Below are 27,898 nucleotides of genomic sequence, written 5' to 3' on the forward strand. Positions count from 1 at the left end.
ATATTTTCAAGTGGATTCCCAGGGGTAGACATGTCATGTCGTAGACATGTGTTAATGTCTAGCATTCCAATCAGATTGTGAGGTCTAGACACTCTGCCTGAATACCGGAGGCATCAATACCACAGAGGCAGCAGCCAACAATCAAACACCCAAGAGCTGGGCCATTGCACTGGGGATATCCCAGCAACCAGAACGTAGGTATGTGGATCGGGAACCGAGTCTGAGCCCGCTCCAAATAATGTTTCTGGCAGAGTCTGAGGCCCAGGGTCTGGGGTCTGAAACCCAGGGGCCCCTGCTGTGGCACGGGGCTGAGTGTGCAGGGCGGGTCCACCAGTACAACTGTCTGTCGGATGGCACCCTGAGAGTTGGCAGGGAATGTAAAGGTGGGGGGGACTTGGGAGACCCGATGTTCCTGGCATGGAAGCCAGAACTGATTGTTGGTCTCTAACCCTCTCCAATTCCTGGCAGATATCACATGGATGATATTGTGGATCCTGCAGCAGCTGCCCTCGTGATGGTGGTGGCAGGCAAGGCAGTCACACTCAGAGAAGGCAGCAGCAGCAGCATCGATGGAGACGCAAGGTGGCAGCCCATGTACATGGGCCCGCCCCACATCCTGAGAACACGGCCGTCCATCAGGCCGGGGAGGGACCCAGAGGGGGAGACTAACGACCACCCAAGATATACAGGCATCACTGGTCGTTCGAGGAGATGTCAGCATGTTCCGCAGGAAGTTCCGTCTCACCAAGGGAACAATGTGTGCCATGTCCTTGGAAGGTGGAGCGTATCCACTCGCAGCCCTGAACCTTTACGCCTCAGGTTAATTTCAGGTCTTGAGCGGGATATTCCAGCCTACAGCCCACAAGTACATATGTGAAGTAACGGTAGCCCTGTTTGCCCAGGCAGCTGACTATATAAATTTGACCTGGTCCTATCCCAACAAGATGCCCAGGCAGCAGGAATCTCCACCATCGCCAGGATGCCCCAGATCCAGGGGAAATAGATGGCACGCATGTTGCCCTGTATGCACCGATGTCCCCACTCCTCCTCTCCTCCCTCCCCCCCCCACCCCTCCGTCAACCCAGTGCCCTCACAGTGATGGGCTGGTTTAGCACACTGGGCTAAATCGCTGGCTTTTAAAGCAGACCAAGGCAGGCCAGCAGCACGGTTCAATTCCCGTACCAGCCTCCCCGAAAAGGCGCCGGAATGTGGCGACTAGGGGCTTTTCACAGTAACTTCATTGAAGCCTACTCGTGACAATAAGCGATTTTCATTTCATTTCATTTCATTCTCAAACTGCTTACTCCTCTGTGTTCTGCCGCTATCCCTAGGTGTTACCCCAGGATGCACATCAAAGGTGGAGGCAGCCTGCTGCTTTCCTTGACGCCCTTTGATGTCCTCTGGGTGTTCTGGGGTCGGAGGGTCCTGGTCACCTTCCCAGTGGCGCATGCCGCGCCATGCCATCCTGTTCCACCCACTGAGTCCGAGATGAGCCATTGTCAAGAAGAGGGGACTCGGGAGAGCTGGTGTCCACTATTGTCTCCTTGTAATGAGGCTCTGGATAGGCCTCCGGCGCTCGCTCCTTCTTGTCTGTGTCAGTAGGGCCCTGGGGATCACCTTGGGATGGAGGGTCGACTGGGCAGCACGGTAGCACAGTGGTTAGCGCAGTTGCTTCGTAGCTCCAGGGTCCCAGGTGTGATTCCTGGCTTGGGTCACTGTCTCTGCGGAGTCTGCACATTCTCCCCGTGTCTGCGTGGGTTTCCTCCGGGTGCTCCGGTTTCCTCCCACAGTACAAAGATGTGCAGGTTAGGTGGATTGGCCACGATAAATTGTCCTTGGTGTCCAAAAAAGATTAGGTGGGGTCACGGGGATAGAGTGGATGTGGAGGGATAGGGTGGATGTGTGGGGATAGGGTGGAGGTGTGGGGATAGGGTGGAGGTGTGGGGATAGGGTGGAGGTGTGGGGATAGGGTGGAGGTGTGGGGATAGGGTGGATGTGTAGGGATAGGGTGGAGGTGTGGGCATAGGGTAGGTGTGGAGTAGGGTGGGGTGCTCTTTCCAAGGGCCAGTGCAGACTTCACGGGCCAAATGGCCTCCTTCTGCACTGTAAATTCTATGAAATCTATGAGTGAGCTCCAGTGGCCCCTGCACATCTGGCTCTGCCAGCCCTGGCGGCTCCCCATTGTCTGTACCATGGTGCCAACGCCCTTAGTGATGCCCATCTGTAACCACAGCGCCAGGGACCTGGTTCGATTCCCAGCTTGGGTCACCGCCTGTGCGGAGTCTGCACGTTTTCCCTGTGTCTGCGCCGCTTTCCTCCCACAAGTTCCGAAAGACGTGCTTGTTAGGTGAATTGGACATTCTTCCTCAGTGTGCCCGAACAGGTGCTGGAGTGTGGTGACTGGGGGATCTTCACAGTAACTTAATTACAGTGTTAATGTAAGCCTACTTGTGACACTAATAAAGATTATCATTATAATAACCGGGTCACGCACTGAGTGCCTCACCAATATCCACCTGTGACTTGGACATGTTCCTCAGCGACGGGGACATGCTCTGGAGCACCTCGGCAATGCCCACCTGAGACTGGCGTATGCTTCGCTGCATCTTAGCGAGGTCCACCTGCATCAGGAACACGTCCCCAAGCAACTCAGGCATGCTGACAAGGTGCTCAGCCATGGCCATCACTGACCACACATGGTGTTGATGTTATGCTCCAGGCTTTCCACTGAGGTTGCCACCCTAGCATGTTGGCCTCGGTGCTACGCATTGCCACTGCCATCTCCTGCGGCCAAAGACTTTGGGACTCCTCCAATTGGCTATGGACACGCTGGAGTGTCACTGGCATCCCCTTCTGAATCTCACCACCACACCCTAGCATCTGCATCAGCTATGGGATAACCTTGTCCAGAGGCTCGCCATCAGACTGGAATCCAGCTGGATCCTGGGGTCCAAGTAGACCTCTGACTGCTATCCCCACGGTGGTTCCTGCCTCCACCTGATTTGCATCAGCAACTGTGTGGTGCTCACCAGATTGTGCCCCAGAATCCTGTCCACTACTTTCATCCACCTGAGGTGTGTGTCTCTGCGCTGGTGGAGGGTGGGTGGGGCTGACTGCTGTGATGCCGTGACGGTGGCATCCTCGGAACTATCCCCCAAGATGTTCCCTTGGGCTCTTGTGAGGTGGGTGGGGCACCCCTGGACCCCAGATGGACCAGCACAATCAGATGGAGATCCTGTGGGAGAATGGACTTTGGTCAGAGGGCAGAGAGGATCATTATCTCTGGCATGTGACAGGTCAGCTATGTGGGGGTCAGTGGATCCTCACTTCTACGGTGCAGGCTGAGCTCAACGTCAGTGCCCACTCTGTTCTTGGTCACCCCAGCAACCTCCAGGGCCCGTTCCTCGTAGGGGGTGAGGACTCTGATGCCTGGTACCTTTCAATCTATAGGAACTGTTCCAGAGTCTATAGAATCTTTGAAGATGACCACCAAGGTCCGTGCGGCAAAGTTTGGAGGAGATGTGAGAGGCAGGTTTTACACAGAGGGTGGTGAGTGCCTGGAACGCATGCCAGAGCAGGTTGTGGAAGCAGAAACATTAATGGTGTTCAAAAGATATCTTGACAAACACAGGGATAGGAAGTGTATGAAGGGATAACGCACAAGGAAGTGCTGAAGGTTTTGATCAAGGTTGGTATCATGACCGGTACAGGCTTGGAGGGCCGAAGGGCCTGTTCCTGTGCTGTATTGTTCTTTGTTCGTTACTCCCTCACAAATTTAAGTCTGAATTGGGACCATGTGACTCAGCCAGGTGTGGACCTATCCCTTTGACTCCGGGCTAACAGTTTTTTCTTTTCAGTCTGTTTAATGTTCAGAAATCTCTTTTTATCAATGACCTAGAGGAAGGCGCAGAAGGGTGGGTGAGTAAATTTGCAGACGATACTAAAGTCGGTGGTGTTGTCGATAGTGTGGAAGGATGTAGCAGGTTACAGAGGGATATAGATAAGCTGCAGAGCTGGGCTGAGAGGTGGCAAATGGAGTTTAATGTAGAGAAGTGTGAGGTGATTCACTTTGGAAGGAATAACAGGAATGCGGAATATTTGGCTAATGGTAAAGTTCTTGGAAGTGTGGATGAGCAGAGGGATCTAGGTACATAGATCCCTGAAAGTTGCCACCCAGGTTGATAGGGTTGTGAAGAAGGCCTATGGAGTGTTGGCCTTTATTGGTAGAGGGATTGAGTTCCGGAGTCAGGAGGTCATGTTGCAGCTGTACAGAACTCTGGTACGGCCGCATTTGGAGTATTGCGTACAGTTCTGGTCACCGCATTATAGGAAGGACGTGGAGGCTTTGGAGCGGGTGCAGAGGAGATTTACCAGGATGTTGCCTGGTATGGAGGGAAAATCTTATGAGGAAAGGCTGATGGACTTGAGGTTGTTTTCGTTGGAGAGAAGAAGGTTAAGAGGAGACTTAATAGAGGCATACAAAATGATCAGGGGGTTGGATAGGGTGGACAGTGAGAGCCTTCTCCCGCGGATGGAAATGGCTGGCACACGGGGACATAGCTTTAAACTGGGCTTTAAAACTGAGCTTTAAAAGCTCTTACCTTTACAGGAGCAGCCCATTGGATTTCGGCGGCAGCGGTGCGCAGGGGCCTTCTGGGAGGTGAGTAGTTAGTTTAAAAGCTCTTACCTTTACAGGAGCAGCCCATTGGATTTCGGCGGCAGCGGTGCGCAGGGGCCTTCTTGGAGGTGAGTAGTGAGTTTAAAAACCTTACCTTTACAGGAGCAGCCCTTTGGATTTCGGCGGCAGCGGTGCGCAGGGGCCTTCTGGGAGGTGAGTAGTTAGTTTAAAAGCTCTTACCTTTACAGGAGCAGCCCATTGGATTTCGGCGGCAGCGGTGCGCAGGGGCCTTCTTGGAGGTGAGTAGTGAGTTTAAAAACCTTACCTTTACAGGAGCAGCCCATTGGATTTCGGCGGCAGCGGTGCGCAGGGGCCTTCTGGGAGGTGAGTAGTTAGTTTATAAGCTCTTACCTTTACAGGAGCAGCCCATTGGATTTCGGCGGCAGCGGTGCGCAGGGGCCTTCTGGGAGGTGAGTAGTTAGTTTAAAAGCTCTTACCTTTACAGGAGCAGCCCATTGGATTTCGGCGGCAGCGGTGCGCAGGGGCCTTCTTGGAGGTGAGTAGTGAGTTTAAAAACCTTACCTTTACAGGAGCAGCCCTTTGGATTTCGGCGGCAGCGGTGCGCAGGGGCCTTCTGGGAGGTGAGTAGTTAGTTTAAAAGCTCTTACCTTTACAGGAGCAGCCCATTGGATTTCGGCGGGAACCGGAAGTTCGACCTCTGGCAAGTCCCCCCCCCCCCAATAAATTCTGGTGGAGAGGAAACCCGAGACACTACACGTGTAGTGTCTCCCACCCACCCTCCTCCTCTAACCTAATAATAAGACCCATTGGTGTAAGGTAAGTGCCATATTATATTATATATTATTAGCATTGTGCAGGCCAAGGATTGGAGGTGGAGGAGCAGTCTCTGTCAGCGAGAGAACCTGAGAACATCTCAGAAGGTAAGCAAGTGATTTTTACTTTTATACCTTTTTTCAAATTGTGTGTGTCGGGGGGGACAGAAAAGCTGTGACCTGAGTGGCTGGTTGGGATTCTAACCTAAATTTTTTTTGACTATTTGGGAACTAATTAAACATAATAACTTAATTATAATTTAGAGGATATCTAAGCCAGAGATCGGAGGATATTATAGTTAGCTATCGCATTTCTATTAGAAATCTAGTGCTAGGAAACAGATAGTTGACAGTAACTTTGTAATTTAAAAAAAAAAGTATTTATTAAAAAAAAAAAGACAAATTTTAATTTTAATTAATTGACGCAATGTCAGTTAGAGGGGTGCTGTGCTCTGACTGTGAGATGTGGCAGGTCCGGGAGGCTTCCAGCGTCCTGGATGGCTTCATCTGCAGAAAGTGCACCCAACTGCAGCTCCTCACAGACCGCATGGTTCGGTTGGAGCAGCAATTGGATGCACTTAGGAGCATGCAGGTGGCGGAAAGCGTCATAGATCGCAGTTATGTAAGTGTGGTCACACCCAAGGTGCAGGCAGAGAAATGGGTGACCACCAGAAAGGGCAGGCAGTCAGTGCAGGAATCCCCTGTGGTTGTCCCCCTCTCGAACAGATATACCCCTTTGGATACTGTCGGGGGGGATAGCCTATCAGGGGAAAACAGCAGCAGCCAGAGCAGTGGCACCACGGCTGGCTCTGATGTTCAGAAGGGAGGGTCAAAGCGCAGAAGAGTAATAGTTATAGGGGACTCTATAGTCAGGGGAACAGATAGGCGCTTCTGTGGACGTGAAAGAGACTCCAGGATGGTATGTTGCCTCCCTGGTGCCAGGGTCCAGGATGTCTCCGAACGGGTAGAGGGAATCCTGAAGGGGGAGGGCAAACAGGTAGAGGTCGTTGTACATATTGGTACTAACGACATAGGCAGGAAGAGGCATGAGGTCCTGCAGCAGGAGTTCAGGGAGCTAGGCAGAAAGTTAAAAGACAGGACCTCGAGGGTTGTAATCTCGGGATTACTCCCTGTGCCACGTGCCAGTGAGGCTAGAAATAGGAAGATAGAGCAGACAAACACGTGGCTAAACAGCTGGTGTAGGAGGGAGGGTTTCGGTTATCTGGACCACTGGGAGCTCTTCCGGGGCAGGTGTGACCTGTATAAGATGGACGGGTTGCATCTAAACCGGAGAGGCATAAATATCCTGGCCGCGAGATTTGCTAGTGTCACACGGGAGGGTTTAAACTAGTATGGCAGGGGGGTGGGCACGGGAGCAATAGGTCAGAAGGTGAGAGCGTTGAGGGAGAACTAGGGAATATGGACAGTGTGGCTCTGAGGCAGAGCAGACGGGGAGAAGTTGCTGAACACAGCGGGTCTGGTGGCCTGAAGTGCATATGTTTTAATGCAAGGAGCATTACGGGTAAGGCAGATGAACTTAGAGCTTGGATTACTACTTGGAACTATGATGTTGTTGCCATTACAGAGACCTGGTTGAGGGAAGGGCAGGATTGGCAGCTAAACGTTCCAGGTTTTAGATGTTTCAGACGGGATAGAGGGGGATGTAAAAGGGGAGGCGGAGTTGCGCTACTTGTTCAGGAGAGTATCACAGCTATACAGCGAGAGGACACCTCAGAGGGCAGTGAGGCTATATGGGTAGAGATCAGGAATAAGAAGGGTGCAGTCACAATGTTGGGGGTATACTACAGGCCTCCCAACAGCCAGCGGGAGATAGAGGAGCAGATAGGTAGACAGATTTTGGAAAAGAGTAAAAACAACAGGGTTGTGGTGATGGGAGACTTCAACTTCCCCAATATTGACTGGGACTCACTTAGTGCCAGGGGCTTAGACGGGGCAGAGTTTGTAAGGAGCATCCAGGAGGGCTTCTTAAAACAATATGTAGACAGTCCAACTAGGGAAGAGGCGGTACTGGACCTGGTATTGGGGAATGAGCCCGGCCAGGTGGTAGATGTTTCAGTAGGGGAGCATTTCGGTAACAGTGACCACAATTCAGTAAGTTTTAAAGTACTGGTGGACAAGGATAAGAGTGGTCCGAGGATGAATGTGCTAAATTGGGGGAAGGCTAATTATAACAATATTAGGCGGGAACTGAAGAGCATAGATTGGGGGCGGATGTTTGAGGGCAAATCAACATCTGACATGTGGGAGGCTTTCAAGTGTCAGTTGATAGGAATACAGGACAGGCATGTTCCTGTGAGGAAGAAAGACAAATACGGCAATTTTCGGGAACCTTGGATGACGAATGATATTGTAGGCCTCGTCAAAAAGAAAAAGGAGGCATTTGTCAGGGCTAAAAGGCTGGGAACAGACGAAGCCTGTGTGGCATATAAGGAAAGTAGGAAGGAACTTAAGCAGGGAGTCAGGAGGGCTAGAAGGGGTCATGAAAAGTCATTGGCAAATAGGGTTAAGGAAAATCCCAAGGCTTTTTACACTTACATAAAAAGCAAGAGGGTAGCCAGGGAAAGGGTTGGCCCACTGAAGGATAGGCAAGGGAATCTATGTGTGGAGCCAGAGGAAATGGGCGAGGTACTAAATGAATACTTTGCATCAGTATTCACCAAAGAGAAGGAATTGGTAGATGTTGAGTCTGGAGAAGGGGGTGTAGATAGCCTGGGTCACATTGTGATCCAAAAAGACGAGGTGTTGGGTGTCTTAAAAAATATTAAGGTAGATAAGTCCCCAGGGCCGGATGGGATCTACCCCAGAATACTGAAGGAGGCTGGAGAGGAAATTGCTGAGGCCTTGACAGAAATCTTTGGATCCTCGCTGTCTTCAGGGGATGTCCCGGAGGACTGGAGAATAGCCAATGTTGTTCCTCTGTTTAAGAAGGGTGGCAGGGATAATCCCGGGAACTACAGGCCGGTGAGCCTTACTTCAGTGGTAGGGAAATTACTGGAGAGAATTCTTCGAGACAGGATCTACTCCCATTTGGAAGCAAATGGACGTATTAGTGAGAGGCAGCACGGTTTTGTGAAGGGGAGGTCGTGTCTCACTAACTTGATAGAGTTTTTCGAGGAGGTCACTAAGATGATTGATGCAGGTAGGGCAGTAGATGTTGTCTATATGGACTTCAGTAAGGCCTTTGACAAGGTCCCTCATGGTAGACTAGTACAAAAGGTGAAGTCACACGGGATCAGGGGTGAACTGGCAAGGTGGATACAGAACTGGCTAGGCCATAGAAGGCAGAGGGTAGCAATGGAGGGATGCTTTTCTAATTGGAGGGCTGTGACCAGTGGTGTTCCACAGGGATCAGTGCTGGGACCTTTGCTCTTTGTAGTATATATAAATGATTTGGAGGAAAATGTAACTGGTCTGATTAGTAAGTTTGCAGACGACACAAAGGTTGGTGGAATTGCGGATAGCGATGAGGACTGTCTGAGGATACAGCAGGATTTAGATTGTCTGGAGACTTGGGCGGAGAGATGGCAGATGGAGTTTAACCTGGACAAATGTGAGGTAATGCACTTTGGAAGGGCTAATGCAGGTAGGGAATATACAGTGAATGGTAGAACCCTCAAGAGTATTGAAAGTCAAAGAGATCTAGGAGTACAGGTCCACAGATCACTGAAAGGGGCTACACAGGTGGAGAAGGTAGTCAAGAAGGCATACGGCATGCTTGCCTTCATTGGCCGGGGCATTGAGTATAAGAATTGGCAAGTCATGTTGCAGCTGTATAGAACCTTAGTTAGGCCACACTTGGAGTATAGTGTTCAATTCTGGTCGCCACACTACCAGAAGGATGTGGAGGCTTTAGAGAGGGTGCAGAAGAGATTTACCAGAATGTTGCCTGGTATGGAGGGCATAAGCTATGAGGAGCGATTGAATAAACTCGGTTTGTTCTCACTGGAACGAAGGAGGTTGAGGGGCGACCTGATAGAGGTATACAAAATTATGAGGGGCATAGACAGAGTGGATAGTCAGAGGCTTTTCCCCAGGGTAGAGGGGTCAATTACTAGGGGGCATAGGTTTAAGGTGAGAGGGGCAAAGTTTAGAGTAGATGTACGAGGCAAGTTTTTTACGCAGAGGGTAGTGGGTGCCTGGAACTCACTACCGGAGGAGGTAGTGGAGGCAGGGACGATAGGGACATTTAAGGGGCATCTTGACAAATATATGAATAGGATGGGAATAGAAGGATACGGACCCAGGAAGTGTAGAAGATTGTAGTTTAGTCGGGCAGTATGGTCGGCACGGGCTTGGAGGGCCGAAGGGCCTGTTCCTGTGCTGTACATTTCTTTGTTCTTTGTTCTTTGAGGGGTAATAGATATAGGACAGAGGTCAGAGGCAGGTTCTTTACGCAAAGAGTAGTGAGGCCGTGGAATGCCCTACCTGCTACAGTAGTGAACTCGCCAACATTGAGGGCATTTAAAAGTTTATTGGATAAACATATGGATGATAATGGCATAGTGTAGGTTAGATGGCTTTTGTTTCGGTGCAACATCGTGGGCCGAAGGGCCTGTACTGCGCTGTATCGTTCTATGTTCTATGTTAACCCCTAAATTGCTTGCTACATCTTTGATCCCATTTCTGGATCCAAGATCCTAATATCTCCCTATCATAACACTTTACCAGTGTTTCTTCTCTTCACGTACCTGGAGAAATTTTTACAATCAGTTTTTATAATCCAAGCAAAATTACTCTTGTAATTCCCCCCTCTTAATCAATCCCTTTGTCTCCTTTGCTGAATTCTAAACTGCTCCCAATCCTCTGCTGTTTTTTCTGGCCAATCTGTATGCCTCTTCCTTGGATCTAATACTATCTCTAATTCCCCTTGTAAGCCATGATTTGGCCACCTATCCCATTTTACATTTGTACCTGACAGGAATGAGTAATTGTTGCAGTTCTCCCATGCGCTCTTTGAATTTTTACCATTGCCTGTCCACCATAGAATCATAGAAGTTTACAGCATGGAAACAGGCCCTTCGGCCCAACCAGTCCATGCCACCCAGTTTTTACCATTAAGCTAGTCCCAGTTGCCCGCACTTGGCCCATAACCCTCTATACCCATCTTACCCATGTAACCATCTACGCTTCAAGTAACGTTTCCCATCAATCATAGCCAACTCACACCTCATATCATCATAGTTTCCTTTATTATGACTCAGGACCCTATTCTCAGAATCAACTATGGCACTCTCCACCTTGATGAAGAATTCTATTGTATTACGGCCGCTCATCCCCAAGGGGCCTCGCACAACTAGATTGCCAATTATTCTTTTTTCATTACACAGTACCCATTCTAGAATGGCCGAGTTGGTTCCTCAACGTATTGGTCCAGAAAACCCTGTATAAACTGCAGGAATTGCTCTGCGACAGTAGTGTTGCTAATTTGATTTTCCATATCTATATGCAGATTAATGTCATCTATTATAAAATAAAGCTATAAAATAAATGGCAGAACCATCGGGAGCATAGAGTCACAGAGATCTGGACGCACAGGTCCACAGATCCTTAAAAGTGGCAGCGCAGGTGGAAATGGTGATAAAGAAAGCATATGGCATTGCTTGCCTTTATAGGATGGGGTATCGAGTACAAAAGCTCGAAAATTATGTTACAGTTATATTGGACACTGGTTAGGCCACATTTGGAATACTGTGTCCAATTCTGGTCACCACACTACCAGAAGGACGTGGAGGCTTTGGAGAGAGTACAGTAAAGGTTTACCAGGATGTTGCCTGGTATGGAGGGTATTAGCTAAGAGGAGAGATTGAATAAACTGTGATTGTTCTTCCTAGAGAGACGGAGGCTGAGGGGCGACCTGATAGAAGTTTATAAAATTATTAGGGGTATAGATAGGGTGAACAGTTGGAGGCTTTTTCCCAGGGCAGAAATGACAATTATAAGGGGGCACAAGTTCAAGTTGAGAGGGGAAAGGTTCAGTGGAGATGTGCAGGGGAAGATTTTTACACAGAGGATGGTGGTGGCCTGGATGCACAGCCAAATGAGGTGGTAGAGGCAGATACGTTAGCGACCTTTCGACTTATCTGGATAGACACATGAACAAACGGGGTATAGAAGGATACCGACGGTTGGTCTAGATAGGACACAGGATCGGCGCAGGCTTGGAGGGCCGCAGGGCCTGTTCCTGTGTTTTGTTCTTTGTTCTATTATTACATATGTTCCTCTGACACATGCTTCTTGTATTTCCTGTTTAATGCCATTCCCAATATCAACACTACAGTTTGGGGTCGATATACAACCCCCACTAAAGTTTTTTGCTCCTTGGTGTTTCTCAGCTCTACCCATACAGATTCCACATTGTCGGAACTATTATCTTTCCTCACCATTGTGTTAATTTCCTCTTTAACCAGCAATGCACTGCCTTTGCCTTTTTGTCTGTCCTTCCTAAATATGGAATACACTTGGATGTTCAATTCCCATCCTGGTCACCCTGCAGCCATGTCTTCATAATCCCAACTATATCGTAACTACTTGTATCAATTTGTGCGATTAATTCACTTTATTGCAATTGCTCCATGCATTACGGCACAAAGCCTTGAGACTTGTCTTTTTAACATTCCTTGTCCTGTTTGCAACATTTTTCACCAGGGCCCTGTTTGATTCTGGCCTTCGATTGCTCTGCCTATACAGAGAATCCATAGAAGGAGGCCGATCGGCCCACTCATTGTGCACTGACCCTCTGAACGAGCACTCTACCTAGGCCCACATCCCCACCCTATCCTCGTAACCCCATTGATCATGGCCGATCCACCTAAGCTGCACATCTTTGAACTGTAGGAGAAAACCGGAGCACTCGGAGGAAACATGCGCAGATACGGGGAGAACGTGCAAACTCCACACAGCCACCCAAGGCCCGAATCGGGTCCCTGGCATTGTGGGACAACAGTGCTAACCATTATGTCACAGCGCCGCCCTATCACTTTTCTTATTCCCCTTTCTGTCTCCAGAGGTGTCCCTTGCAGGTCTGAATGTCTCCGCTCCCCAAATGTCCTTAGTTGCAGTACACAGCCAGCTGGGAGGATGCTTTAAAGTGTGGTTGGGAGAAGAAAATGAGAACAGCAACAAAGTGAATTATTCATCTTTACCACTTTACACTGTGTGCGGCATTTTAGTATTCAATGGAAATAATGTCACATAAGAGAATAGAAGATGGTGTGCTTCAATAAAATAATTAAGGTCTCATTCATGGATACATTCTGCCCACTATTAATCTTGAATGAAGGTTTATCTTACACCCAGCTATGTGTGGGTGTAATGTGTGAAAGGGGGAAATGAAGCACTGTTTAAAGAGTCAGTACTGTAGAAGCTTTAAGTAAAGTCGAGTGAATTCTACAGGAAAACAAATCATGTGATTTTTTATTTCTTTTTAGGATATAGCTGATACTAGAAAACATGTAATTTAGCGCCCATCCAAATATGGAGGTGGAAGGCCATCTCCTTGTTCCTCTGCTGTTCTTGTCCGGGCAACAACAGTTCACACAACTGAACAGCTTGCTGGCCCACTTGAAAGTGCGATTGCCACGTGTCATGTGTAATCCAGACCCAGTAGGGGAGGCAGCTTCTTTTCCCTGAAGGATATTAACAAAACGGTTGGAGGTTTTCATGGTAACCTTTTCAAATGCCAAATTTCAAATGGCCAGATTTATTGAAGTTAGTTTCACGGCACCCCATGAATGAATGGGGTTGAATTTTACAGGCCATTGGGTGGTGGTAACGGAGGCTGGAGGGGATGGGGGATAAATTGCATGTCAATATAGACTCATTTCATTCTGCAACATAAAATGAGTGAATCAGGCATCAACAGTAAGAATTCCAAAGAAGCTTCTCAATATTAACTGAATTACCAAGGAAACAGACTGCAGACAGCTTTTCTGCAGAATAAATTAAACCATTAATATAGATGTTACCTGGACTGAATGTGGAAATTATTTGTAGTCCCCGTGTGTTCATAGTCATGAATAGCAGCTGCAAATAATATGGCGAAGATTTCCAGTTCTGTCATCCAGTGCTACAAAACCAATCAGATGGAAAACAGATCATGAAACGTTCATATTCATTCAATCAGAATGTTCACCTGCTGATTCAGAGCATAGAGCAACAATGCATAGTGCACTTTAATAATATTGCCCTCTTGCAGCACTAATAACAATATTAGGGCAAATATTATAATCTGGGGAACTGTAGTTTCAATATTTTTACACATGGAAGTGTTGGTTCAGCCAGTGTCACAGTAATTTAAAACTATTTGCATGCATGTCGTGCAGCTCTTTTCAATGGCACCATCTGCTCTTTTTCTCTTCACACTCTTTTCAATGGTGTCCATCTGGTCTCTCTTCACACTCTTTTCAATAGTGTTGCTCTGCTCTCTATCTTCACACTCTTTTCCATGGCATTCAGCTGCTCTTTCTCTCTTCACACTCTTTTCAATGGTGTTGCTCCGTGCTCTCTCTCCACACTCTTTTCAATGGCATCTGTTATAACCTGCCTACTTACCATTGGCTGGGGACTAATGACAATCCCACAATCCTGTGGGAGTATGAGCTTCCCCAGTGAGGGGGGCGGAGAAACCATTAGTAAACTCCTAGTATAGATAAAGTTGGCCAGTTTAGGAACCAGAGGAAGGAGTGTGCAGCAAGGAAATTTGCTGCTGCTGTTATATATATATGTTATTGTAAATAAATGTTATTACTTTGTATCCTTAAAACTCGTGCTGGATTCTTCGTGGCCCTCACAAAACTGGCGACGAGGATGGGATACAGGTTGGAAGTTGTTTTCTATTATACCATGCCTCTGTACGGACGTTTGGATGTTTTTGATGCTGCGCCAGACACCAAAACGTTTGATGAACTTGTGAATATAGTGGGGCAACATTTTAACCCAACCCCGTCCACGATAGTCCAGCGTTACCAGTTTAATACCGCTGAGAGGACCCCTGAAGAATCCCTTGCCGATTTTCTATCCAGGCTACGCAGGATTGCGGAGTACTGTGACTATGGTGAGACCATGTCAGAAATGTTACGCGACCGTTTGGTTTGCGGTATTAACAATGCGGCCACCCAGAGAAAGTTGTTAGCTGAGCCAACATTGACTTTTCAACAGGCCATTCAAATAGTACTGTCCTGAGAGAGCGCAGAATGAGGAGTACAGGAGCTACGGGGAATGGAAGTGCATGCCTTGGGGCACAACCCCTTCCATCCGAAAACGTCCCCCCGCACTCCTGCGGTACCTTGGGCGAGGCAACGTCCGAACCGACGCCAGGGGCCGTCGGACAATCCTCCCCGAAGGGAACTTTCTCCAGAACCAATGGATGAGAAGCCATGTCCGTGTCAGACTTGTAGGAGCCGACCCCGTCGCGGACGGCGGTCCTGGGGGCGCCTGAGGCGCCGTCGTTCTGACCGAAACTGGGACCAGCCCAGGGGCCGTAACTGGGACCAGCCCAGAGGCCGTACCTTCCATGTGGATGAACCTGCGGCGACCACTCCTGAGGACGTGGAGGTGCAGGACGACTGCCTGCAGTTGCATTGTGTGGCAGCTCCCCGTGTGGCCCCCATTAAGGTGACAGTACGGGTCAATGGCCACCCGCTTGAGATGGAGTTGGACACTGGCGCAGCGGTCTCCGTGATCGCCCAGAGGACTTTCGACCGCATCAAGCAGGGTATACAGACCCTTACATTAACCGACTCACAGGCCAGGTTGGCCACCTACACGGGGGAACCACTGGACATTGCAGGAACTACAATGACCCCTGTTGTTTATGGACGCCAGGAGGGGCGTTTCCCACTTATCGCGCGGCTATGGGCCCAGCCTGTTGGGTCGGGACTGGTTTCGCCATTTGTGGTTGCAATGGCAGCACATCCTCCAAACAGTTTCTGAAGGGTTGACTGAGGTGCTAGGACGATACCCAGATGTATTCCAGCCTGGTTTGGGGAAAATAAAAGGGGCCGTAGCCTGTATCCAAGTCGAACCAGGAGCCACGCCGCGTTATTTCCGTGCGCGCCCGGTGCCTTACGCCTTGCTCGAGAAGGTAGAAGGGGAGTTCACTCGTTTGGAGAGTTTGGGTATTATCAGGCCCGTCCGTTTTGCTGACTGGGCAGCACCAATTGTACCTGTAATGAAGCCAGATGCCACAGTTCGCTTGTGTGGCGACTATAGTGGGTAAAGTCTTGGAGGGGATTATAAGTGACAAGATTTATAATCATCTAGATAGGAATAATATGATCAGGGATAGTCAGCATGGCTTTGTGAAGGGTAGGTCATGCCTCACAAACCTTATTGAGTTCTTTGAGAAGGTGACTGAACAGGTAGACGAGGGTAGAGCAGTTGATGTGGTGTATATGGATTTCAGCAAAGCGTTTGATAAGGTTCCCCACGGTAGGCTATTGCAAAAAATACGGAGGCTGGGGATTGAGGGTGATTTAGAGATGTGGATCAGAAATTGGCTAGCTGAAAGAAGACAGAGGGTGGTGGTTGATGGGAAATGTTCAGAATGGAGTACAGTCACAAGTGGAGTACCACAAGGATCTGTTCTGGGGCCGTTGCTGTTTGTCATTTTTATCAATGACCTAGAGGAAGGCGCAGAAGGGTGGGTGAGTAAATTTGCAGACGATACTAAAGTCGGTGGTGTTGTCGATAGTGTGGAAGGATGTAGCAGGTTACAGAGGGATATAGATAAGCTGCAGAGCTGGGCTGAGAGGTGGCAAATGGAGTTTAATGTAGAGAAGTGTGAGGTGATTCACTTTGGAAGGAATAACAGGAATGCGGAATATTTGGCTAATGGTAAAGTTCTTGAAAGTGTGGATGAGCAGAGGGATCTAGGTGTCCTTGTACATAGATCCCTGAAAGTTGCCACCCAGGTTGATAGGGTTGTGAAGAAGGCCTATGGAGTGTTGGCCTTTATTGGTAGAGGGATTGAGTTCCGGAGTCGGGAGGTCATGTTGCAGCTGTACAGAACTCTGGTACGGCCGCATTTGGAGTATTGTGTACAGTTCTGGTCACCGCATTATAAGAAGGACGTGGAGGCTTTGGAGCGGGTACAGAGGAGATTTACCAGGATGTTGCCTGGTATGGAGGGAAAATCTTATGAGGAAAGGCTGATGGACTTGAGGTTGTTTTCGTTGGAGAGAAGAAGGTTAAGAGGAGACTTAATAGAGGCATACAAAATGATCAGGGGGTTGGATAGGGTGGACAGTGAGAGCCTTCTCCCGCAGATGGATATGGCTGGCACGAGGGGACATAACTTTAAACTGAGGGGTAATAGATATAGGACAGAGGTCAGAGGCAGGTTCTTTACGCAAAGAGTAGTGAGGCCGTGGAATGCCCTACCTGCTACAGTAGTGAACTCGCCAACATTGAGGGCATTTAAAAGTTTATTGGATAAACATATGGATGATAATGGCATAGTGTAGGTTAGATGGCTTTTGTTTCGGTGCAACATCGTGGGCCGAAGGGCCTGTACTGTGCTGTATTGTTCTATGTTCTATGTTCTATAAACTTACAGTGAATATGGCTTCCCGACTCGACCGATATCCAATGCCTCGCATAGAGGATCTCTACGTGAAGTTTGCAGGTGGACTCTCGTTCACAAAATTAGATATGAGTCACGCCTACCTGCAGTTGGAGCCGGACCCTGCCTCCCGACTATGTTTAACGATTAATACACACCGGGGCCTGTATGAATATACATGGTTGCCCTTTGGAGTGTCCTCTGCCTGCGCAATTTTTCAACGTGTTATGGAGGGCATTTTGAGAGGTTTACCACGTGTTGCTGTCTACTTAGATGACGTGTTGATTACAGGGACATCGGAAAACATTTGGAAAATCTGTAAGCTGTCCTTAGACGTCTTTCGGAGGCTGGAATCGACTTACGTCCCACAAAGTGCGTATTTCAGGCAAAGGAAATAGTCTACCTAGGTTATCGGGTGGACCACGAAGGTTTGCACCCCGTCGCAGAGAAGGTGCGTGCAATTCAACAGGCCCCTGCTCCGACTGACACTTCGCATCTTTGTTCTTTTCTCGGTCTCGTAAACTATTACGGGTAGTTCCTCCCCAATCTGGCAACTACGCTGGCCCCTTTGCACCTTCTGCTCAAGAAAAATCACACCTGGGTTTGGGGTCAGCCGCAAGAAACCGCTTTCCGGCGGGTAAAGCAACAATTGTCGTTGTCTGGGTTACTAACCCACTATGATCCTGGAAAGCCTTTGCTCGTCACATGCGATGCATCCCCGTATGGTATTGGGGCCGTCCTGTCCCACAAGCTGGAGAACGGGGCCGAGCGACCGATAGCTTTCGCCTCCTGCACATTGACTGCAGCGGAGAAAAAGTACGCGCAGATCGAGAAGGAGGGCCTGGCAGTGGTTTTTGCAGTGAAACGCTTCCACCAGTACGTGTATGGCCGCCATTTCACTATCGTGACTGATCATAAGCCTCTGCTGGGACTTTTCAGAGAGGATAAGCCAATACCACCCATTGCTTCCGCACGGATCCAGCGCTGGGCTTTGTTGCTTGCTGCATAGGAGTATTCTCTGGAGCACAAACCAGGGGCGAAATTCTCCGTTATCGGCGCAAAGTCCGACTTGCGTCACGTCGGAAAAATGGGTTGAAAGTCTCCGGCCCGAAATGGGCTAGCAGCGACGTAACGGGATCCGCGCTTGCGCACGTGGTTGACGCCGTGCAGCGTCATACGCGTCGCACGGCGTGACTGCTCATAAGGCGCCGCAGCTCCCCCCCACCCGACCGGAACACCCGACTGGATGGCTGGCCGCCGCTCAGCCCCGAGGTTCGAGTCACGGGATGTGGAGGCGCTCCTGGACGCAGTGGAGCAGAGGAGGGACGCCCTGTATCCCGGGCACGGCCGCAGAGTTGCCCCACGCCACAGCCGGCGTCTGTGGAGGGAAGTGGCAGAGGCCATCACCGCTGTGGCCCTGACACCACGGACAGGCACCCAGTGCCACAAGAAGGTGAACGACCTCGTCAGAGCAGGCAGGGTGAGCCTCCCCCATATCCCCCCCCTCCCCCATATCCCCCATATCCCCCTCCCCCACATCCCCCTCCCCCACATCCCCCCTCCCCCACATCCCCCCTCCCCCACATCCCCCCCTCCCCCACATCCCCCCCTCCCCCACTCCCCCACATCCCTCGGGTGCCTCCGTTGCCGTGGGGCCGCGACGTCCTCCTCCCCCTCCTCGTCCTGTCGGTCAGGTGTCCCTCCAGCCTGGGCGGCTGCCGCCTGCCCCTCTGCGGCAGCCTGCGCCGCCTCTCTGGCACGCTCCTCCTCCTCCTCCTCATCCAGGGCAACATGGACATTAGCGGCTGCCGCCACGGCTGGATGATCGTAAAACACGACGACATGTCATCATTGTCCATATCCCCTCCTTCCCCCCAGCCAGGTGGCATGGACCGCCTGGGTCCAACTGTTGGAGGCTGGCACCTGGCCAGGTGGACCAACTCACTTGCCCTCGCACCCCCCCTCCCGAGCACGGACCCCCTCCCATCCCCCTCCCCGGCACGGACCCGCCATCCCCCTCCCCGGCACGGACCCCCCCATCCCCCTCCCCGGCACGGACCCCCCCCAACCTCCTCCCCGGCACGGACCCCCCCCCCCATCCTCCTCCCCGGCACGGACCCCCCCATCCTCCTCCCCGGCACGGACCCCCCCATCCTCCTCCCCGGCACGGACCCCCCATCCCCCTCCCCGGCCCGGACCCCCCATCCTCCTCCCCGGCACGGACCCCAACCTCCTCCACGGCACAGACCCCCCATCCTCCTCCCCTGCACGGACCCCCCTCCCGGCACTCCCCCGGAGCCCAGCCCACTCTAACCACCCCCCCGCCGCACACACACACACACAACCCGAGACACACCTCTCCCCACACATTCAGACTGCGGCCACGCCATCGCCTGCCCAGCGGCCAACCCCCCAGGCCGTCTCTCACCTCCACGCTGGTCGGCGTGAACCTGGAGCACAGGTTCACGCCGATGAAAAGGAGGTTTGATTTACGTCGACGTGAACGGTCATCACGTCGAAGGGACTTTGGCCCATCCGGAAGGGAGAATATCGGCAGGCCGAAAATCGGCTGCCTTGCGCAGACCCGTGCCATTCTCAGACGTCAGCGGCGCCATTAACGCCCCGCCGACCTTTCTCCCTTCGGAGACTTCGGCAACCGGCGAGGGCGGGATTCACGGTACCCAACGGCCATTCTCCGACCCGCTGGGGGGTCGGAGAATGACGCCCCTGGTACGCAGATAGCAATTGCCGACGCACTGAGCCGATTGCCTTTATCGACCGGCCCCATGTCGACCCCCACGACCGGTGAGGTGGTTGCAACCCTACATTTTATGGACACCCTGCCTGTCACGGCATCACAGATCCGTGAGTGGACCCAGACGGAGCCAGTCCTGTCAAAGGTTCGGCACATAGTCCTGTATGGTGGGCAGCATAGACAGCTCCCACGCGAGTTGCGGGCATTTTCCTCCAAGCTGTCAGAATTCAGCGTGGAAGACGGCATCCTCTTGTGGGGGCGCGTGTGATTGTCCCGGAAAAAGGCCAGGAGCTGATACTAACAGACTTGCACAATGGGCTTCCAGGTGTGACCAAAATGAAAATGTTGGCCCGGAGTTATGTCTGGTGGCCAGGCCTCGACACCGGCATTGAGAAGGTGGCCCAAAACTGCTCCATTTGCCAGGAGCATCAGAAGCTTCCGTCGGCCGCGCCCCTACATCACTGGGAATGGCCAGGGCGGCCTGGGGCACGCTTGCATGCAGATTTCGCAGGCCCTTTTCAAGGATCCATGTTCCTTCTATTAATTGACGCCCAGTCTAAATGGCTAGAGGTGCATAAGATGCAGGGGACAATGTCCTGCGCAACAATTGAAAAGATGCGTTTGTCGTTTAGTACGCATGGCCTCCCCGAGGTGCTGGTCACGGATAACGGCACTCCATTCACGAGTGAGAAGTTTGCGAGGTTCATGAAGGTGAACGGCATACGCCATATCCGCACTGCCCCTTACCACCCGGCTTCAAATGGGTTGGCAGAGCGCGCAGTGCAGACATTCAAAAGAGGCCTAAAGAAGCAGTCTTCCGGATCAATGGACACGAGACTGGCTCGCTTTTTGTTTACGTATAGGACCACCCTCCATGCGGTGACTGGGGTAGCTCCCGCAGAACTCCTAATGGGCCGGAGACTTCGTACCCGCCTTAGTATGGTTTTCCCGGACATTGGCGCGAAAGTACGCCGCACACAAGAATGGCAGGGACAGGGATTTTCTCGACATCGGCCGTTTCGGCAGTTTGCGCCCGGTGACCCAGTGTTCGTTCGGAATTTTGCTGGTGGTGCCCAGTGGGTTCCTGGTGTAATCTTTCGCCAAACGGGCCCTCTATCTTACCAGGTGCAAGCCCAGGGTCGTCTCCAGCGCAAACATGTAGACCACGTTCGGTCCAGAAGACTATCCCCTCAAAAGATTCCCCGACCCCGGTGCTCATTTCTACAGCCACAGAGACCAGAGACAAGGGAAGGTAGTCCTCACAATCTTCCACTGGTGCCTCACTCGAAGCCTGTGCAGGTCGTTACAGAACCAAATGGAGATAGAGACGCTGACATGACGGAGGCAGCAGACTCTGACTCCAAGATGGAGACACAGGATGCATCAGAGGGGGAATCCTCAGGTCCACGGGCCGTGGAAGTACAACCGTTGCGCCGTTCATCACGGAAGCGCTGGTCTCCGTCTCGTTACACGCCGCCTGATCCAGCGCCGCGTGCAAATGGTGTCCAGCCTGTGGCAAAACGAGTCCGACGCCCTCCTTCGCCAGGGTCTTCGGTGGATTCCTTGGACTTTGGGTGGGAGGGATGTTATAACCTGCATACTTACCATTGGCTGGGGACTAATGACAATCCCACAATCCTGTGGGAGTATGAGCTTCCCCAATGAGGGGGGGGGGGGCGGAGAAACTATTAGTAAACTCCTAGAATAAATAAAGCTGGCCAGTTTAGGAACCAGAGGAAGGAGTGTGCAGCAAGGGACGTTGCTGCTGCTGTTATATATATACGTTATTGTAAATAAATGTTATTACTTTGTATCCTTAAAACTCGTGCTGGATTCTTCGTGGCCCTCACAAAAGGCCTCCTGTTCGACGGATGAGTGTCGAATTTCAGAGGCATGAAGAGTGCGGGAAAAGAATGCCTTGAGGGGCTAGGCCCACGCCGGAGTGGTTTGCGTTCCGCCGGCTGGCGGGAAAGGCCTTTGGCGCCACGCCAGCCGGGGCCGAAAGGTCTTCGCCGGACGACGCATGCGCGGGAGCGTCAGCGGCTGCTGACGTCATCCCCGCGCATGCGCAGGGGAGGGGGTCTCTTCCGCCTCTGCCATAGTGAAGACCATGGCAAAAGTGGAAGAAAAAGAGTGCCCCCACGGCACAGGCCTGCCCGCGGATTGGTGGGCCCCGATCACGGGCCAGGCCACCGTAGGGGCACCCCCCGGGGCCAGATCGCCCCGCCCCCCCCCCCCCCCCCCCCAGGACCCCGGAGCCTGCCCGCTCCGCCTTGTCCCGCCGTTCAAAAGGTGGTTTAATCCACGCTGGCGGGACAGGCATTCCAACAGCAGGACTTTGGCCCATCGTGGCCCAGAGAATCAGCCGGGGTGGGCTCGCCGACCGGCGCGGTGCGATTCCCGCCCCCGCCGACCGGCGCGGCGCGATTCCCGCCCCCGCCAAATCTCTGGTGGCGGAGACTTCGAGACACGGCGGCGGCGGGATTGACGCCAGCCCCCGGCGATTCTCCGACCCGGCGTGGGGTCGGAGAATCCCGCCCCTGAACTATAAATATGTCCTACAACCCTTGTACTATGGAGGGAGGTGCCATGTTCTCTTCCACATATGCTTGAATAAACACTTCGCCCACTGAGACTCAGACTTGAGTGGTCCCATCTTTTATTGCAATACCTTTATCTTGTTTCGGACTGAAGTGTGTCTGCTGGACTACTTTTAAATTGAAACATTCAGAAGTTAAAACGCGGCTTACACAACCTGTACACAAGTTCTTCACTCACGGAGCACTTTCAGGAAACACCTTTCAGTGGTCATGACAGATTGTGGAAACCCATCTGCTTAACTAATGCCCTTTAGATAGGGAAGTGTTGAATCCAGACCCACAGCAATGTGCTTGACTCTAAATGCCACTCAGTTCAAGGACAGTTAAGGATGGGCAATAAAGGTGCTCATAGGCCATGACCAAATTTGTTTTAAATGGTAAATTCCTTTCTGTGGTTAACTGTCTCTGTGCACTCAATAAGTTATTGGCTGATTTACTCCATAACTGAGCACTGGTTCTTGATACAAAGCCTTCAATTTAGAATTTGACATTTCACAGTCAATTAATATTGTAAATTGCCAAGGTCTGTTACATTTGCTGAGTGGCGAGCTCAATGGATACAATAGATTATGCATCAGCCCTTTCCACTGCATTTCCTCTCTTCATGATAACAGATATCCAATTTTCAGCATCCACAAAACATCTGTCATTACTGAGATACATTCCCTTAAAATTCAATCTGCAAAAAGTAAGTGAAATAAATAATACTTGATGAATGTGGAAATGCACAAGCTACGAGTGATAGCTTCTTGAACTACAGGGGCGTCAAAGATTATGGGAAACTGTGGAGATGAAGCCATAATTAAGTCAACCGTGATCTTATTGAATGGTGGAGCAGGCTCAAGGGGTCAAGTGGCCCACTCCTGCTCTGATTTTCTATGTTCTTATGTTCTGATGCTACTTGCCAAGGAAAAAGGATGATTTAATGCTGAATAACGTGTGCAAATTATCCCCTATTTTCTGCAAATCTCCGCACATTACTGAGATGATCTGAATGGAGAGGTCATTACTGCACACAGTTCCAACAATAATTTATAAATTTTCCATGGCTCAAATCGAATTAAAAATTTGAAACGACAGTAACATTCCTGGAAATCACACTAATAGATTACTGCTGTTCATATTTATAAATGCCTTTTCTCACAGCTCAGACTTCTGGATATTAGGGCCTAGAAATTCGATTGAGGCTGAAAATGATGAACGGGGTCTGCACATGAACTGCATATGCTTATAGAGTCATAGAATTTACAGTGCACAAGGAGGCCATTCAGCCTATCGAGTCTACACCGGGCCTTGAAAGAGCACCCTACCTAAGCACATGTCTTCACTCTATCCCTGTAACCTCACGTAACCTTTTTTGGACACTAAAGGGTAATTTAGCATGGCCAATCCACCTAACCTGCACAGCTTTAGATTGTGAGAGGAAACCGGAGCACCCGGAGGAAACGTACGCAGCCATGTGGAAAAAGTGAAAACTCCCCACAGACAGTGACCCAAGGCCAGAATTGAACCAGGATTCCTGGAGCTGTGAGGCAGCAGTGCTAACCACTATGCCACCGTGCTGTTCATGCATGAGCAAAAACTCCTGAAAATTGTTGCTGTCAGATTATTAATGTATCAGGTGAACACCCTGCGGTTTGCTCACTTCTTGGGCTGGGGAAAGGAGGAGGATGTCAAAAGATGGTAAGAAATAGGAGCAAGCATAGGCCATTCAGCCCATTGTGTCTGCTTTGCCATTCAATAAGATCATTACTGGTCAGATTGTGGCTTTAATTTCTTTTTCCTGCCCATCCCCCAAAACCATTGATTCCCTTAACAATCAAAAATCTGTCCAACTCAGTCTTGAATATATTGATTGATCCAGCCTCCATGAAACCTGGGCAAAAGAATTCCAGAGATTAATGACTCTCTGAAAGGACAAATTCCTCTTCATCAGTTTTAATAAAGTCAAGGCGGCCCTGTATGCGAAAGACATAGGGCAGAATTCTCCCCCCCCCCCCCCGCCCACGCCGGGTCGGAGAATCGCCGGGGTGCCGCGCGTGTCCCGCCACGCGCCCGGACGCCCGCAAGCGATTCTCCCACCCCCCCCCCAAACCGGCGTGGCGAGAATCACGACCGGCCGCTGGGAGAATCGCTGCTCGTCCGGATGGGCTGAGCGGCCTGCCCAATACGACGGGTTCCCACCGGCGCTGTCCACATCTGGGGCGTCATTCTCCGACCCCCCGCCGGGTCGGAGAATGGCCGTTGGCCGCCGTGAATCCCGCCCCCGCCGAAGTCTCCGGTACCGGAGATTGGGCGGGGGCGGGAATCGGGCCGCGCCGGTTGGCGGGACCCCCCGCTCAATTCTCCGACCCGGATGGGCCGAAGTCCCGCACAGAAATTGCCTGTCCCGCCGGTGTAAATCAAAGCTGGTATTTACCGGCGGGACCAGGGGGCGTGGGCGGGCTCCGGGGGGTGCCCCCACGGTGGCCTGGCCTGCGATCGGGGCCCACCGATCCGCGGGCGGGCCTGTGCCGTGGGGGCACTCTTTCCCTTCCGCCTCCACCATGGCGGAGGCGGAAGTGACTCTCCCCACTGCGCATGCACGGGAAACTGTCAGCGGCCGCTGACGCTCCCGCATGCGCCGCATTTCCGCGCCGGCTGGCGGGGCAACAAACGCCATTTCCACCAGCTGGCGGGGCAACAAACGCCATTTCGATTTCGGCGGGAGAACAGCTGGTGAGTCAGTTTCAGCGGGAGCAGTGCGGAAGTGGCTGCTGGGAGGTAAGTCTGTCCTTTAAAAGCACTTGTCTTTGCAGGGGCAGGCCAGTCGATTTCGGCGGGAGTGGAGCTGGCTGGTTAGTCAATTTCAGCAGGAGCTGTTTTAGGCGGGAACAGGAAGTCGACCCGCGGACGTCTGGGAAGACCCTCACCAATAAATTCTGGTGGAGAGGAAACCCGAGACACTACACGTGTAGTGTCTCCCACCCGCCCTCCTCCTCTAACCTAATAATAAAACCCATTGGTCTGAGGTAAGTACCATATTTTATTATATTATTATTATTTTTTATAAAAAAATTAATTTAGTTGTTAGCCAGATCTTGGTAGAAAGTTAGAGGAATGGCAGGGAAGGGAGTGCAATGTTCCTCCTGCAGGATGTTTGAGGTGAGGGATGCAGTTAGTGTCCCTGCTGATTTTACCTGCAGGAAGTGCTGCCATCTCCAGCTCCTCCAAGACCGAGTTAGGGAACTGGAGCTGGAGTTGGAAGAACTTCGGATCATTCGGGAGGCAGAAGGGGTCATAGATAGCAGCTTTAGGGAATTAGTTACACCAAAGATTGGAGATAGGTGGGTAACTGTAAGAGGGGCTGGGAAAAAGCAGTCAGTGCAGGGATCCCCTGCGGTCGTTCCCCTGAGAAACAAGTATACCGCTTTGGATACTTGTGGGGGGGGGGGGACTTACCAGGGGTAAGCCATGGGGTACGGGCCTCTGGCACGGAGTCTGTCCCTGTTGCTCAGAAGGGAAGGGGGGAGAGGAGCAGAGCATTAGTAATTGGGGACTCTATAGTCAGGGGCACAGATAGGAGATTTTGTGGGAGCGTGAGAGACTCACGTTTGGTATGTTGCCTCCCAGGTGCAAGGGTACGTGATGTCTCGGATCGTGTTTTCCGGGTCCTTAGGGGGGAGGGGGAGCAGCCCCAAGTTGTGGTCCACATTGGCACTAACCACATAGGCAGGAAAGGGGACAAGGATGTCAGGCAGGCTTTCAGGAAGCTAGGATGGAAGCTCAGAACTAGAACAAACAGAGTTGTTATCTCTGGGTTGTTGCCCGTGCCACGTGATAGTGAGATGAGGAATAGGGAGAGAGAGCATTTAAACACGTGGCTACAGGGATGGTGCAGGCGGGAGGGATTCAGATTTCTGGATTACTGGGGCTCTTTCTGGGGAAGGTGGGACCTCTACGGACAGGATGGTCTACATCTGAACCTGAGGGGCACAAATATCCTGGGGGGGAGATTTGTTAGTGCTCTTTGGGGGGGTTTAAACTAATGCAGCAGGGGCATGGGAACCTGGAATGTAGTTTTAGGGGAAGGGAGAATGAGAGTATAGAGGTCAGGAGCACAGATTTGACGTCGCAGGAGGGGGCCAGTGTTCAGGTAGGTGGTTTGAAGTGTGTCTACTTCAATGCCAGGAGTATACGAAACAAGGTAGGGGAACTGGCAGCATGGGTTGGTACCTGGGACTTCGATGTTGTGGCCATTTCGGAGACATGGATAGAGCAGGGACAGGAATGGATGTTGCAGGTTCCGGGGTTTAGGTGTTTTAGTAAGCTCAGAGAAGGAGGCAAAAGAGGGGGAGGTGTGGCGCTGCTAGTCAAGAGCAGTATTACGGTGGCGGAGAGGATGCTAGATGGGGACTCTTCTTCCGAGGTAGTATGGGCTGAAGTTAGAAACAGCAAAGGAGAGGTCACCCTGTTGGGAGTTTTTTATAGGCCTCCTAATAGTTCTAGGGATGTAGAGGAAAGGATGGCGAAGATGATTCTGGATAAGAGCGAAAGTAACAGGGTAGTTATTATGGGAGACTTTAACTTTCCAAATATTGACTGGAAAATATATAGTTCGAGTACAATAGATGGGTCGTTTTTTGTACAGTGTGTGCAGGAGGGTTTCCTGAAACAATATGTTGACAGGCCAACTAGAGGCGAGGCCACGTTGGATTTGGTTTTGGGTAATGAACCAGGCCAGGTGTTGGATTTGGAGGTAGGAGAGCACTTTGGGGACAGTGACCACAATTCGGTGACGTTTACGTTAATGATGGAAAGGGATAAGTATACACCGCAGGGCAAGAGTTATAGCTGGGGGAAGGGCAATTATGATGCCATTAGACGTGACTTGGGGGGGATAAGGTGGAGAAGTAGGCTGCAAGTGTTGGGCACACTGGATAAGTGGGGCTTGTTGAAGGATCAGCTACTGCGTGTTCTTGATAAGTATGTACCGGTCAGGCAGGGAGGAAGGCGTCGAGCGAGGGAACCGTGGTTTACCAAGGAAGTGGAATCTCTTGATAAGAGGAAGAAGGAGGCCTATGTGAAGATGAGGTGTGAAGTTTCAGTTGGGGCGATGGTTAGTTACAAGGTAGCGAGGAAGGATCTAAAGAGAGAGCTAAGACGAGCAAGGAGGGGACATGAGAAGTATTTGGCAGGAAGGATCAAGGAAAACCCAAAAGCTTTCTATAGGTATGTCAGGAATAAGCGAATGACTAGGGAAAGAGTAGGACCAGTCAAGGACAGGGATGGGAAATTGTGTGTGGAATCTGAAGAGATAGGCGAGATACTAAATGAATATTTTTCGTCAGTATTCACTCAGGAAAAAGATAATGTTGTGGAGGAGAATGCTGAGCCCCAGGCTAATAGAATAGATGGCATTGAGGTACGTAGGGAAGAGGTGTTGGCAATTCTGGACAGGCTGAAAATAGATAAGTCCCCGGGACCTGATGGGATTTATCCTAGGATTCTCTGGGAGGCCAGGGAAGAGAT

The 27,898-nt window shown here is 51.0% G+C and overlaps 1 protein-coding gene across 3 annotated transcripts in view; it reads right to left on the reverse strand.

The window, feature by feature from the left end:
* pde1ca (phosphodiesterase 1C, calmodulin-dependent a) overlaps positions 1-27,898 on the reverse strand; it is a 1,198,716-nt gene that overhangs the window by 603,356 nt on the left and 567,462 nt on the right. For all 3 annotated transcript variants that reach the window (XM_072467371.1, XM_072467370.1, XM_072467372.1), the window contains exon 8: positions 13,437-13,537. In XM_072467371.1, coding sequence (XP_072323472.1) covers positions 13,437-13,537 — 101 coding nt within the window. The remainder of the gene's footprint in view (positions 1-13,436; positions 13,538-27,898) is intronic.

This window comes from Scyliorhinus torazame, chromosome 11 (assembly GCF_047496885.1).
Source record: "Scyliorhinus torazame isolate Kashiwa2021f chromosome 11, sScyTor2.1, whole genome shotgun sequence".
In the NCBI taxonomy this organism is placed as follows: Eukaryota; Metazoa; Chordata; class Chondrichthyes; order Carcharhiniformes; family Scyliorhinidae; genus Scyliorhinus; species Scyliorhinus torazame.